The sequence below is a fragment of the Acanthochromis polyacanthus genome, chromosome 7 (genome assembly GCF_021347895.1).
Source record: "Acanthochromis polyacanthus isolate Apoly-LR-REF ecotype Palm Island chromosome 7, KAUST_Apoly_ChrSc, whole genome shotgun sequence".
In the NCBI taxonomy this organism is placed as follows: domain Eukaryota; kingdom Metazoa; phylum Chordata; class Actinopteri; family Pomacentridae; genus Acanthochromis; species Acanthochromis polyacanthus.
In genome coordinates, this window is record NC_067119.1 from 18867064 (window position 1) to 18880629 (window position 13566).

The 13566-nt window shown below is 39.6% G+C and overlaps 1 protein-coding gene across 1 annotated transcript in view; it reads right to left on the reverse strand.

The window, feature by feature from the left end:
- Positions 1-3187: 3187 nt before the first annotated feature.
- stpg2 (sperm-tail PG-rich repeat containing 2) overlaps positions 3188-13566 on the reverse strand; it is a 69876-nt gene continuing 59497 nt past the window's right edge. Inside the window, 2 exon segments of the mRNA XM_051951233.1 lie at positions 3188-7861; positions 8502-8718. Of these exon segments, the coding sequence (XP_051807193.1) occupies positions 8551-8718 (168 nt within the window). The 3' untranslated portion in view covers positions 3188-7861; positions 8502-8550.

Sequence of the window (13566 nt, forward strand, 5' to 3'; positions counted from 1 at the left end):
AATAATATATATATATATATATATATATATATATACACATAAAAACAAAAGACATGCACTGTTAGTACCACAAGCTGTTCTTTTAATGAGGCTGGTTAAATTAACGGGAGACGCTCAGAAGCTGAGTCAGGTCATCCAGGGATATACAGTATAAAGTAGGACGAATTAATAAATTCAGATATGTAATAGCATTTCCCCAGTCACCAGATTCGGATGTGGTAGAACAGAAGATTCGCAGCATGAATGTACATGCAGCTGACAAATCTGCAGAAATGATGTGATCTTGTCAACACTGAGAAGAAGCGCAGAGGAATTTTTCTAACATCTTGTGGAATCTATGCCACAAAGAATTGAGGCTGTCTGAGAGCAAAGAGAGGCCCAACCGAGTATCACCATGGTGCCCCTAATAAAATCATGAGTGTAGAGTTAAATTAATACATCTATGACAGTTTCAAACAAACTTTGATAGTACTATCTTTGCAACGGCAGACTTCATGGCTAAGCTATTGTATTTGATTTTTAGATTTTACAAAGTGACCAATGAGCGAACAAACTGCATATATTAGACACACTACTTTAGAAAAAATACTTAAATATTTTCTTAGCATGATGGATGGATGGATGGATGGATAGATTTTAGTGACATTCTGATGTCAAAGTTTCAGAGAATGCAACTACAAGTGAAAGTGCATTAAAAGATCCAACACGACTTTCCTGCCCATCCAGAAACATCACCGAGTACAACACTAAGTTTTGGCCTTTTTTCTGACAGAAATGCACAGTAGCTGAAGTTTAGTTTATTGCTTCCACTTGTTTGTATTAGTCCATCATCTGAATTTACTACATACCTGCAACTTCAGAGAGCAGCAAGACCTATATGAGAGCTGCACACTTTTACTCACATGGCACAACAACAGAAATGTCATTAAATGCTTGCGAGTACAAATGGGTCCCTGACATGAGAACAGGGTCGATCACAAACGGCACCTGCGACTGCATATCAGTACAATTGAAATAGTTTCAACAATCGGAATTGCCATTTCAAAACCTAAATGCCAAAGAAAGGCTGTTTAAAATGTTACACATGAGACTAAGAGTCTGTTAAGTGCACGGTCTGGTGGAAACATGACTCAGAATGCATAGATTATACATGGCACAGTAACTAGTGATGCCCGCAGTCATATTTAACCATCATGCTAATATATAGGCAAGTCAAACAAAGTTAGACCAAAGGACTCACTGTGAAGTTTTATCTAAGGCAGTACCATGCCTGTAACAAAATACTTCCTACACAGAACCAGGTGTTCCCTGGACTCCAGCAGTAGTTGTTTAAAGGTGCAGTTTACCACTTCACAGCTTTTAGACACGATGGTGACAAGTTTAATGAGACAAAAACGTTACATTTTCTGCATTTTGTCAGTGGTTTGCGTTCATGGCTGGGAGAGACCGAGTAACCCGGATGTAAGGAAATACACGGTATGATAAACGTCTTGAAATTCAGGAATTTTAGTGTCACACCTCAAAATGAAAACTTCCAGGAGACACCACCAGCTACAATACACAATATATCATCAACTAGAATACATTCAGGAGTTGACATGGAGAGACATTTAACCATTAGCAAAGAAACCAGCAAGCTAACAGATTAAAGATTGAGACTTACCTATTTGCAGCCCATTTTCTGTCCATTAAGGAGAATAAATGGTCCATTTGTAGATGAAGTAGTCCATACCCATAAATCAGCAAACTAGCTTCATTTGTTTGCTAAACTCCTTTCATCGTGCCAAAGCTAATTACGTCAACAAACATGGTAGCTGCTCTCATTCGCCATGTTGGAAAACAAACTCCTCCAGTGAAATATTTTACATAAAAATATAGATTTTTTTTCTATTTCAACATTTGAAAACGAAAAGGCTTCTTCAAAATGCAATTCAAGATTTCTTTCAGAGTCAAGACAAGGTTTCGGACTCCGACAGCGTGAAACTGTTCGACAGGTAATCAGACTTCATCAGTGTCACCTGTTGACATCATTAAGGGTGCAGTTCCACATTTGACCACACGCGCTAACTAACATTGATCGGCAGTTACAACCCAGAGGGGCGCTGTTTCGCTCTTCATATCTAATTAACGGTGACAGCTGTTAGACAGTTCGCAAGTGTGTGTGTTGAATAATGTAAGAGTTTTCTTTGATACGCTTCAAGTGCCAGGCATTCCGACAATTTATAGAAAATATGAATCTTAAAATATGCAGTTGAATGCTCTACATGAAAAATGTCTTACAGCATTAATATCATACAGTATATCACTTGTCTCTCAATGCAGAGGACGTGGAGTCTGTGCAAAAAAAAAGCTGTGCAACAATGAACCGATGTATCTAGAGTTGCAACACACTGCGATACTGTTTTGATGATAATCAGCATAATTACTCCATGGGGAAAATGGCTTACTATTGTGGTGTTGCATCAACAAAAACTAATGTGACAAATCTGTTGACATTTTGCACACACAAAAAAAAGAATCTACCATGTAATATTCATTAGTTTGATTTCAAGGACTGCTTGCAAAAATGTGAGCATGTAAAAGGAATTTAGTCTCCCTAAGTCCCCAAACAGTGCAGTAAAACTGAGAATCTACCTGTTCTAGTTGAGCAGCTTCACTGAAATGTGTGGACACATGTTTAGTCTCTGGGAGAAAGTGGTCACACTCAGATTTCCTTGGACAAAATAGAAGAAACAACACACACACACACATACACCCACACGCAAGGTATTAGCAAAACAAATTATGCACTGTAAATCCCTGAATTTCCCCAAAGGGATGAATGAAATCTCTGTCTATCTCTATCTATCTAGTGCCGCTATATGTTTGCTTATCAGTGATGAGTGTTTAGTGTAGTGCCGATAGTGTGCAGATACGAGCAGCCAAGTGGCAAAACGGTTGACGGCTAAAGCAAGATAGTCCTTCTCAGACACAAGTTTAATAATTAGTAACTCGCATCTATGGTGGAAAGAGGACAGGCAAGAGGAGAAGTGGTGTGGGGGGAATAAAGAGGAAAAAAAGTTGATGAAATGACTCAGAGATGACATACAGTATGTGTGAAAGAGAGAAGCAATGATAAAAAGTAGAAGCAATGCAGCTAAGTATATAACATATATTTGTCCTTTAGTTGAGGTTGTTGGCCGACCAGTGCTTGGCAGTATGTGATTTATTTTTTTAGATTTTTAATTAATCAGGAGATTGCAACATTTTGAGAAAGCAACATTTTGTCTGATAAATGACAGCAATGAAAGACAGCAAACACAAAAGGCATCATTCATCTTTAAAAACTGGATTTCCCATTTAATCTAATCTGCTTGTGTTTTAAATTCTTTAAAGTTTAGTTTGTAAGTCTGACTTCTGCAGAAGAGTCAGAGCATCTCCTTGGCTAGAATTCCTAAAGTATCAGGTATCCACTATCTATTTCGTGCTGGAATTAAGGTAAAAATCATCCACGGCTGCTCCAGGCTTTAAGGCAGACAGATGCAGAGGAGTTCAGCAGTGACTGGCACTGATTGTAACCCTGTCTTGTTGTTCGCACTGTATCTTAATGAAGCCTCACTGTCTATTCTGCCCTTGTCAGCACTTGTTAACCTACACATCGATTCTTCTGCACTACTGTACATCTCCTTTAATTAAAGACACCGACTAATCTGGCTTTCCACCAAGCTGTATTTGTGAGTGTGTAGCTGTCATCTCAAGATTATTGCGGCTAAATATAGCCCATCGCATTTACATGTATCGATGTAATGAGTTATAAGGTCAGCAGAGGATTGATAAAACTAGTTTGACCTCTGTTTAGTTTCAAAGATGACTTTCACAATTAACAGAGCCATATTTTTGATGTACAAATGGTGAGAAAAAGCATCATAACACATAACAGTTAAAACCAACCGAGGTAATGATAGATGGCATGGACAAAATGTCAATTAGTATTTTCAAATATTTTAAAATTCACTGTGTGCTTTACAGCATTTTTTACCTTGAAGCTAGACTTTAAAATACTGAGAACAATAGTTAAATTCAATGCAAGATTAGAATTTTATTGCATGCAAAAAGTCCCTTTTAAGGACCATTTTAGTCAACATAGTAGATTTTGAAAGGATACAAGTGCTTCCAGTCAAAAATATAGCAAATAAGTTGAAATACATATTTTAGATGGCAATAGTTACAGCAGCTATTGATGCTTCAAGCTTTAAAAGATGAGAAAAAAGTTATGAAAAAACATTATATAAACTAAATAAAGGTAATCTGTAATGAACAATGAACTAAAATCTTAGTTTCAGTTCAATTTTTGAAATGTTACCCAGTCATGAAAAAAACAGCTATAATAAACAAAAGAATCAAATAAACCATCTCCGCAATGGACTTATTCAGTAATTTGTATAGTTTCTCTTTTTAAAATGTTGGGATGTTTCTCATGAAATTAGAATATTTATTTCACGCTTGGTTTGGCCAAAAAATTATACATTTGCTAACAATGTATTTGGACAACATATGCCCAAACAATTATCTCCCAGAGGTAGTGATTTCCTGGAAACGAACTGCAGCTTTAGCAGCTGCTGGTTGTTTGCATGTGTTTCGTGCATAAGAGTCACACTGTAACCAATAAAAGCACTGATCAACTCACCTCTATTTTACAATTATCAAGAGATCTCTCAGGGACAGCCTCAAGGTTCAGCAAAGCTAATTAGATTTAATAAGGGCTCAAAAGTAGAGACAGCGATTTAGCAAATGAGGTAATAAAAATGCTTTTGCTGCACGAAGACAATATAAATATCATGAGGGGACAGCATAAGGGTACAATACAATATGTCTTCATCCCACACAAGACATGTGTAAGTGACAGTGCTTGGTGCTGTGTGAGATGAGAATTGAACAGGAAAAAGGGCCTATTTGAGCATCGATCATTTTTATGCCTCTGGTCTGTTTGCATATTTTAGACCTATAAACAACATGAATGATGTGCCGTGTAATGCACCATGATCGAGATTTATTCAATCTTGGGCGGAGGAGGGTAGGAGGGGAAGGAGATGTTCACAATCCCAGAATCAGGAGGGGCTGTTGTAGCTGTGTGTGTGTGTGTGTGTGTGTGTGTGTGTGTGTGTGTGTGTGTGTGTGTGTGTGTGTGTGTGTGTGTGTGTGTGTGTGTGTGTGTGTGTGTGTGTGTACTGTGATTTATTTGATTTAATTAGATCGCCGATGTAAAACAGCTCGCAGGGAAAAAAAAGGTAAAAACGAGTGCCAAGGGAGGCATAAATAACACCAGGCTCTCTCCCTTTCCTCTTTGCCTTTTTTTTCCCCTTCCTCTGCATCTCGCTTTCTTTCAACTCTCTGATCTTCCCCTCTGCCCATATACAATCTCTCATTTTTGCCCAGCTTCCACTGGCCTCTTTTTCCTTCACCCCTATTCCCATTTCATGCTTTCTTCTGTCAACTTCACATGTTGCCTTCCTCTCTCTAGCCTGTCCTCCCGTTCCCCTCTCTCCCCGCTCCGTCTCCCTCTGCTCCGCTCCCAGCTGAATAATGATAGGGGGTAAACACCTCATTAGGCTAAAAGGCCCACAGGAACAATCAGAGACATGGTTCTCTGTCGGACCTGTTCCTCTGAACATTCAGAGAGACGTCTTGAACACAACAGGATAAGGAGGCATTCTACACAGGAAAAAGGGGAAGCCGGTGGGTTTAAGCCGTGGAAAGGTGATTTCTAAATCAGACAACCAAAATGCATCCCGACTGTCACCCGTGCATCTTCTGCACTGACCCTTTTCTTTGTCTTTAAGGATCCAGAACACACACATTCACACACGACCATGAATAGCTGATTTATGGCGAGTGATCAGCAGTGAAAAGAGCCATAAATCTACACTCTCTGGTTGTTACGGCCAGTAAAAGTGGTTTATCTGACACTATGAACTGCCTGCATCACATCACCTCATCACAGCCATCATCTCTACCTCTCTGATGCCATATACAAGGTCAGGAACTTATCTGACTTTACCTTACGGCTGTTTTCACACAGGCATTCATATAGTGAATTGTTTTGTCACATTTGAGATTTTCCAACACATAGCCTACTATAAATCAACATAATTTATTTGAAAATATGTGTCCCTCACCTTTCTGCCATTATGTTTAACCCAAACCGTCCTATGTGAGTCCATTCACCTGAGTTTACCAGATAAATAAAGGTACAAAAAAAAGTAAAAGGGCACCTCATTTTACAGTTTCCAGATATCAAAGCAACTCATGCTTGTGTATATATACACCATTCTATCTTGTTTTTGAATCCATACAAACAAATTGTAGAGAGAAAAGGAGAAGTTATGGTTTTACAGGCATTATGTACCAGACTATTTCTTGGCTTGCAACAGTTGTAGCTGTGAGGTGGCCAGGAAATCAGCAGAGACTCCCCCTAACCAGCAGCCAGAAAACTAAAACTGGCCAGCAGAGGCTTTGTATTTAACAGACATATGAGAAGCGTGTCATTGTCTCCTCTCACTATCAGCAAGATAGCATGAAGTATATTTCCAAAAATGTCAACCCCCTCCTTTCAGGTATAGTTTCCTCCATCGCAGTGCCACACAACATTCCTCTCAACCCTCTCTGCGATTCTCCAGCCTTTCTGCTCTTACAAGTGTTTCAAAGCATTGTACACTTAATATTTCATGCCGCTACTTTGCATGCTCAGTAAAATCAAGTCTACAGCACCAAATAACTCCACTACAGATAAGTTAGCACAACAAAAAATCATGTTTGTATTCATGAGCAGAATGTACTTGGATTGGACGTATATGTTGTGCCGCATATGTGCATGAAACAAATTATCAGTTAACAACAACGCTGGAACATGCTGTACATCATAAGTCTTCCACAAGACTTTCACAGCTGTTTCTTTGCTAGTCATCACAAATATGCATAATGAATGGCTTCATGTTTTATGCATGCTAAGCAATAATGTATGGCTACAAATCTAATAGCATTTTTACTAAGTGTCTCAAGCACTGGTTCATTGGCAATAAATAAAACATGACTACTGACAATCCTGGCCTTGGAAAGTTAGGACACATCTTGTGCGGGTTGAAACAAAGCTTTAGGCATATGGTGCTACCATTTACCAAGCTTCACTGTCATTAGCCAATATTAGCAGTATAGGACAGGAAAATGTTCTTAGCAAAATCAGTATCACACATGTGCATATGGTCCTTTTCACATGCTGGGATGCTTATCATGGGTGAAATTCACTGCCATGGATGAGCTTTGAAACCTTGAAACATCAGTCTACCAATAACAGTCTCAAATTCAGACCTTCTGCAATACAACTAACTTGCAGGCTGGCGGTCTTCTTCTTTATAATCACTTCCTGGTTCAGACATGTATGGCTCAATTACTGCAGGGGTCCAACTTCCCACTAAGCAGCACTGACTGCTTTTACAGTGTTTGACCAGAGCCAAGGTGTGCTATAGGTGTGATGAGGTCATTATATATGCGCAGATTTTGAAGAAGGCAACAGTGAGTTACAACTAAACTATTCTCAGGCAGGAAGGGATTATTTTCATGGGGGAAAAAATGACTATTTATGTTTCATACATACATTTTAAAAAGATGTCCTACTTAAGAGTAACTTGCAATTGAATGACATGAGGTAATATTTATATTACAGGTTTTCAAAATGTTATTATTAAAGTAGTTTATAGAGAGGAAGCTGTTCCACAAACAACAGCTGAATCAGTATTCCAGGCTCATTGTTACTAAAATAAAAAAAGGAGGGAACTATCAAGTGTAGAGGCGAGGATCTTTGTAGGTTGTTCATCTTCTTCCACGCCTAAAACAACAAGAAAAAGCAAATAAGTTAATCAGTCGGCATTTTTGCTCTGTTAAATTTTAGGTTTAAAAAGTCACAAGTTATTAGCTGTTCTAATGAGCATATTAGCTGTGAAATTTACTGTGGGGGAAATATCTTGAAAAACTAAAGATCATTACCAGAACAACAGCTCTAGGGATCTAGTCTGTGCTGTTATTTGACAGCAAATTTTGGGCTTAGACACACACACTTACACACACACACAGTAAAGCAAACAGATTGGACAACCCGCTTAGGTAATCTTTCAAAAAGTGGCTGGGAGTCGAGACAAAGCCAAACGCAAACAGAAAGACACTCAAACAACTTCAAAATGCTTCAGTGATTATTGTCATTATCACAATCCATCAAAAAACAGCTTGTTTAGAAAACCTCCTCAAGCGTCATTTTCAGTGGCAATACATTTTACTACTGCTATATCTAGGTCTCACCGCACTTCTGTTCATTTAATTAATGAACTTAGTAAAGTTACAGTTTAATAATTGAAAATGAGCTTACTCATTATCTATTATGCATTCAGCAGTAACGGATAAAACTATAAATATTCATGAGAAATCTGCTTCCCCCAGAATATGAATTGAAATGTGATGACTTAAAGACTGACCTTTTACCCCACTCACTTTTCACCTCTGAATTTTGATCCATAAAGTGCTCTAAGAAGTCCCGGTGGCGATGAAGGCGTTGGGTGCGACGGCGTTAATGGTCTTGTGGGCTGTTGAAAGCCCGCTGGTCAAATGGAGAGTACGGCAAGGACTCAGAGGGTTGTTGAGCGTCACATTGAAGGTGCCCTTCAGTACGGTGTTCATAATACCTGGACTCAACTGCAGACACACAAATACAACAAAGATGAAGGATGAAGAAAGTACAATAAGACCAATAAACAGACAAATGCATGCAAATATGAGAACAAATTCATATATAGATAGAGTGTCTTAGATACAGAAACTGCAGACATCAAAATTTACACTAAACACAAGCACAGGAGAAAAATAGTCATTTTCACAAAAGCTATAAACACAAAAACATACAGCATAGACACAGACTTATTGTACTCTATGGCAATGTGAAAGAAACAGGGAATGAGATAAACAAAAAACAATTAATAGATGAATGAATGGAGCTCAGTGTGATTAAGCAAAGAGTCGTGGGTGGTAGACTTTAAAACAGTTCCTGTCATTTTCCACCAAAACACCCCAGTTTTTCATTGTATTTAACAGTATAACGAAATTTCATAGGAACTGCATTGAACTCCTTGACAGTGTTGAACAAAAAATGGAAAATCCACAAAGACCGAACTTTTTGATTAAGTTCAAGCAGAATTGCATACAACAATGCTGTTCATTCCTGCTGATACACTGCTGCTTTCATTCACAAGTGTTGCTTTCTCCCCCTAAACAGTCTCTTTCTGTATAATCATTGAGTTATACATGAATTTTCAATGTTTTTTTTTTTCATGCTAGCAAAGCCTCTAAAATACACATTCTTGCAAAACAATTAGTTAAAACCAGATGAGCTATGGACTATGAGCTATGAACTATGGAGCTACTGGCTCCAGTTGTCCTTTACTTAGAGAACCTCAAGGCCTTTTACTTATCTACAGTATGCCTCAGAAATATAGGTTAGAGCTTATTTTTCTGAGAGCCATCGCCAGTAATTCTCATTTTTTCCTTGTCGTCTTTGTATAGTCCTTGTTGAGCTCGTAGCCCTGCAGGTTGCTTGTAGACCCAACAGAAAAGGTCAGTTTTCTACTATTTATTGCAATAAAACCTTAACTTTAAACATAACTTACACACATAAAGTAACACACACATGTAGAGGACTGAACAATGATCACATAAAGGGAAAAGCAGGGCTCAACTCTTTCTAATATGCTTCTAGAGAAGGAGGTCTTTAAGGTCACATTCACAAAAGTGGCTCACAACAACACACATGAATTATGAGTCTGTCAGTCTTTACCAAGGGGAACATGAAAAACCCTTCAGTGCAACAATTCATTTTAAAGTCTAACCTTAAAATAACCTTAACAAAAAAATGTCAAAAAAACAAAAGAATTTCTCTGTCACATTCATACGGGCCAAGATGCAAGAAGAACACGCGTACAGGTGCTGCGAGTACACACACTTAATCCACCATCCTTCCCACCCAGGTACAGCCTGAGGAATCTATCTCTACTCTTTTATCAAGGCTCTCTCACTCCTGCTCAGTCTCTCTTTCTTCTCCCCACGACTACTTCCTCCTATCCTCCCAGCACACATATACGCACATCAGTATGCCAGAGGTGCTAGAGTAGGATTTAGGCACATTGGCGGGGCCGCTCAGATCTCAGTATTGATCCTAATGGGGAAAGGGTTGCAGGTTCAACTGCAGGTCACCCTCGGGGTTACCCAGGAGGTCGAGGAGATGGAGAAGAGCCCTTGGAAGTGACGACACCATCGGCATGGCAATGATGAGGGAGATTATGAGATGTCTCACTTGGTCAAAAAGGGGAGAAACGGAAAGGGGATCTGTGCTGGCTTGTTTGATTGGTGGTGGTGATTATGTTACTCAGTATGTATGCAGACATACACAAGTGTGCACACACACACACAGATGAAGGAGTGCAGGATGCAAAGTCTTTCCCATAACACACATACAGCGCACGCCACACACAGAAAAGCAAAACAAGCTCCATATGTGCTTACAGTACACACACACCAGCAAAACAAAGGACACTTATTGTCTACAGGCACAAGGACACTTTCGCACATTGACTAAACAGAACGATGACTTTATCTTGCTACAAATACATGCCCACGCATACACAAATCACAGCACCGATAAAGCCATCACAGCTACGCAACAAAAAGTCTTTGTTGATAATGAGCAACATAACCAATGTATACAAAGTAAGGCTCGGTTTAAGCAATTAAAACTGTGAGACAGTCTGTGGTTTCAATGGGTTTAAACAAAGTAATGCTGGTTGTAAGATTGAGAGAAGGGATGTGAACCACAGCTCCCAACCATCCACCCCTGTTCTCTCATTAGAAAATTGCTGGGCCACAACAACATCTACTCGGCCTTTGGCACTCAAAAGGACGGCCAGTCAGGTACACAACATCGATCATATCAAGCGCTTGAGAAATCCACTTGGGGAAGAGAATTACTAAAATTCCTTTCATAGACAGGTAGGATAATTTCATATTTAGTTAAGTTAGTCAACAAACACAGATTACATTAGATTATCATTACCACTCTGGCACACGACACTCAGAAGAAGAGGACAGTTTTCATTTTCCACCTCGGAGAACATAGACTCAGAGGCTACAGGTGGATGCAGCGATAGAAGTGGGACTTCTGAAAGTTGTACTATACTCTGCAAGTGACAGAAAGACTTTCAGGTGAGCTATGTGCAGCAGGAATAAAGCAAGAGATATCTTTAAGACCCGGTGATGAAAAGGGTGCATTGAATTTACGTTACAGCAAGAAAAGTATCTCATAAAAGCTGGAGTAGTTTGTGAACTATCTTGCAGAACTTTTTCTAAAATTAAAGGAAAATTCAACACAAAATTCTAATTATTAGAGTTACGATTTTAGTGGTTTCTGTGTGTTTACAGTCTGCTCATTTCCTGAAAATCTCTACAAATGAGGGGGCAAGTTTAGTGATAGCATGACTTACTGTAAGTACAACCACTTTATGGGAAATATGCCCAAATTCCCTAAAAATCTCTGTCCAGTCATTAAAAGCTCAACTCTATATATCAAAGCTTCAAGGTTTTTCAGTGTAAATAATCTCTTCCTGTCTTCAACTGATTTACATGCAGCCCTACAACATGGCTTCCTGTAGAACATCCACATCTCTGAAGTTCTTGCCTCTCACTCTGACACCTACTTACAGCAGGTTGAGCACATCAACCCACCTCAGACTCTGCTACTTAACTGTAAAACTGCTCTACAAACTACACAATAATATTGGCTGTTGCTAGAGGTACGGACCTGTACCCGTAGCCTGTGGCCTACGGATACGGCACTTTCCATTTGCCAATCAGATACGCGAGATCTGGTCACGTGACTCCCGGTAGACGCTAGAGGTACGGACCCGTAGCATCGGTACTTCAGGTACGGACCCTAAACCTAACCTTAACCTTTGCTTACCTTTCAACAGTTTGCAGTGGTTAGCAGCTTCTTGACTCGCGAGACTCGCGTACAGGTCCGTATCTGTCTGGCAAATGGAAAGTGCCATATCCGTAGGCCACAGGCTACGGGTACGGGTCCGTATCTGTAGACACTACCAATAATATTGGAGTAATTCATCAATTACCTCCGCCAGGAGGTTATGTAATCACCGGAGTTTGTTTGTCTGTGTGTGTGTGTGTGTGTGTGTGTGTGTGTGTGTGTGTGTGTGTGTGTGTGTGTGTGTGTGTGTGTGTGTGTGTGTGTGTGTGTGTGTGTGTTTGTCTGTTAACAGCATAACTCAAAAAGTCATGGACGGATTTTCACCAAATTTTTACAGGATGTCCGGAAGAACTTTTTGAGTTATGCTGTTAAAAGACAAACACACACACACACACACAGACAGACAAACGGCATGGCGGAGGTATGCGCTCTCGGAGTGCCTTTCTAGTTGATACTGAAATCTCCACCCTGCAAAATGACGATATTATTTCCTAGTATTTGTCACATATTACCCCAAAAATCTGAATCTGTGTTTTTAAGACAGTCACCAGTACACTGCAGTTTCAAAACAGCTTATTTAGCTCATTATATGTCTTCTAAGACATAAAAAACAAGGTAAAACAACAACGCAATTTTCACCAGAGGGGGTCTTTTCAAAGCAAACTACACAATATCAACAAAAGATTTAGCTTGTTTTCCTAGTTGTTTTAATCCCTTCCATGGTCCAAACATGCACTCAGTCATGAAGACACACACACACACACACACACACACACACACACACACACACACACACACACACACACACACACACACACACACACACACACACTGTATAGTCAAACAAAGTGAGAGTTTCCAGCTCTCTGAATAACACAAAAACTTCACAAAAGACAGGAGAGATTACAAGTAGAAATATGAAAACTCCCTGGCCATGTAAAGGCATAAACAGCCCACCACAAGGAATGTTTGACGAAATGTCAGCTGTGTTAAGGACACCTTCTGTTCTGACTCATAATGAATCTCAGATAACCTCCACTTTCTCCTTTTTTTGGCTCTGTGTGCACGTTGTACTCAGCAGGCTTATCAGCAAAGATCACAGCATTTAATTAATATTTGTTTCTGGTTGACGTCTATTCGCTGTGTCTTTTTATATTCCCCACTTTCAATTAACACTCCTCTCGCTGTTAAATTAAGCTCAACCAATAAGAGCAGTGTCATGTGTGAGAGAGGTAATCAAGCCTACTTTCCAGAAGCAGGTATCTCACATGGTGCATTTATTGGAAACACTAAATGAGCCCTCACTGTGGACTAATGCTGCTCAAGCAGATAGCTTTGTGGCATTACACACATACATGGGGGAACACACATGCACTAATGCTGAAATAGCTACTGTTCCATTACACGACCGTCTGCTTCCGATTGCAGATGCTCAGAACACATTTTCGGCTGTTGAATTTAACCACCCTCTTCAGCTGCTCAATTTGGTGCTGTCTGTCGCTCTACTTCTCTACGCA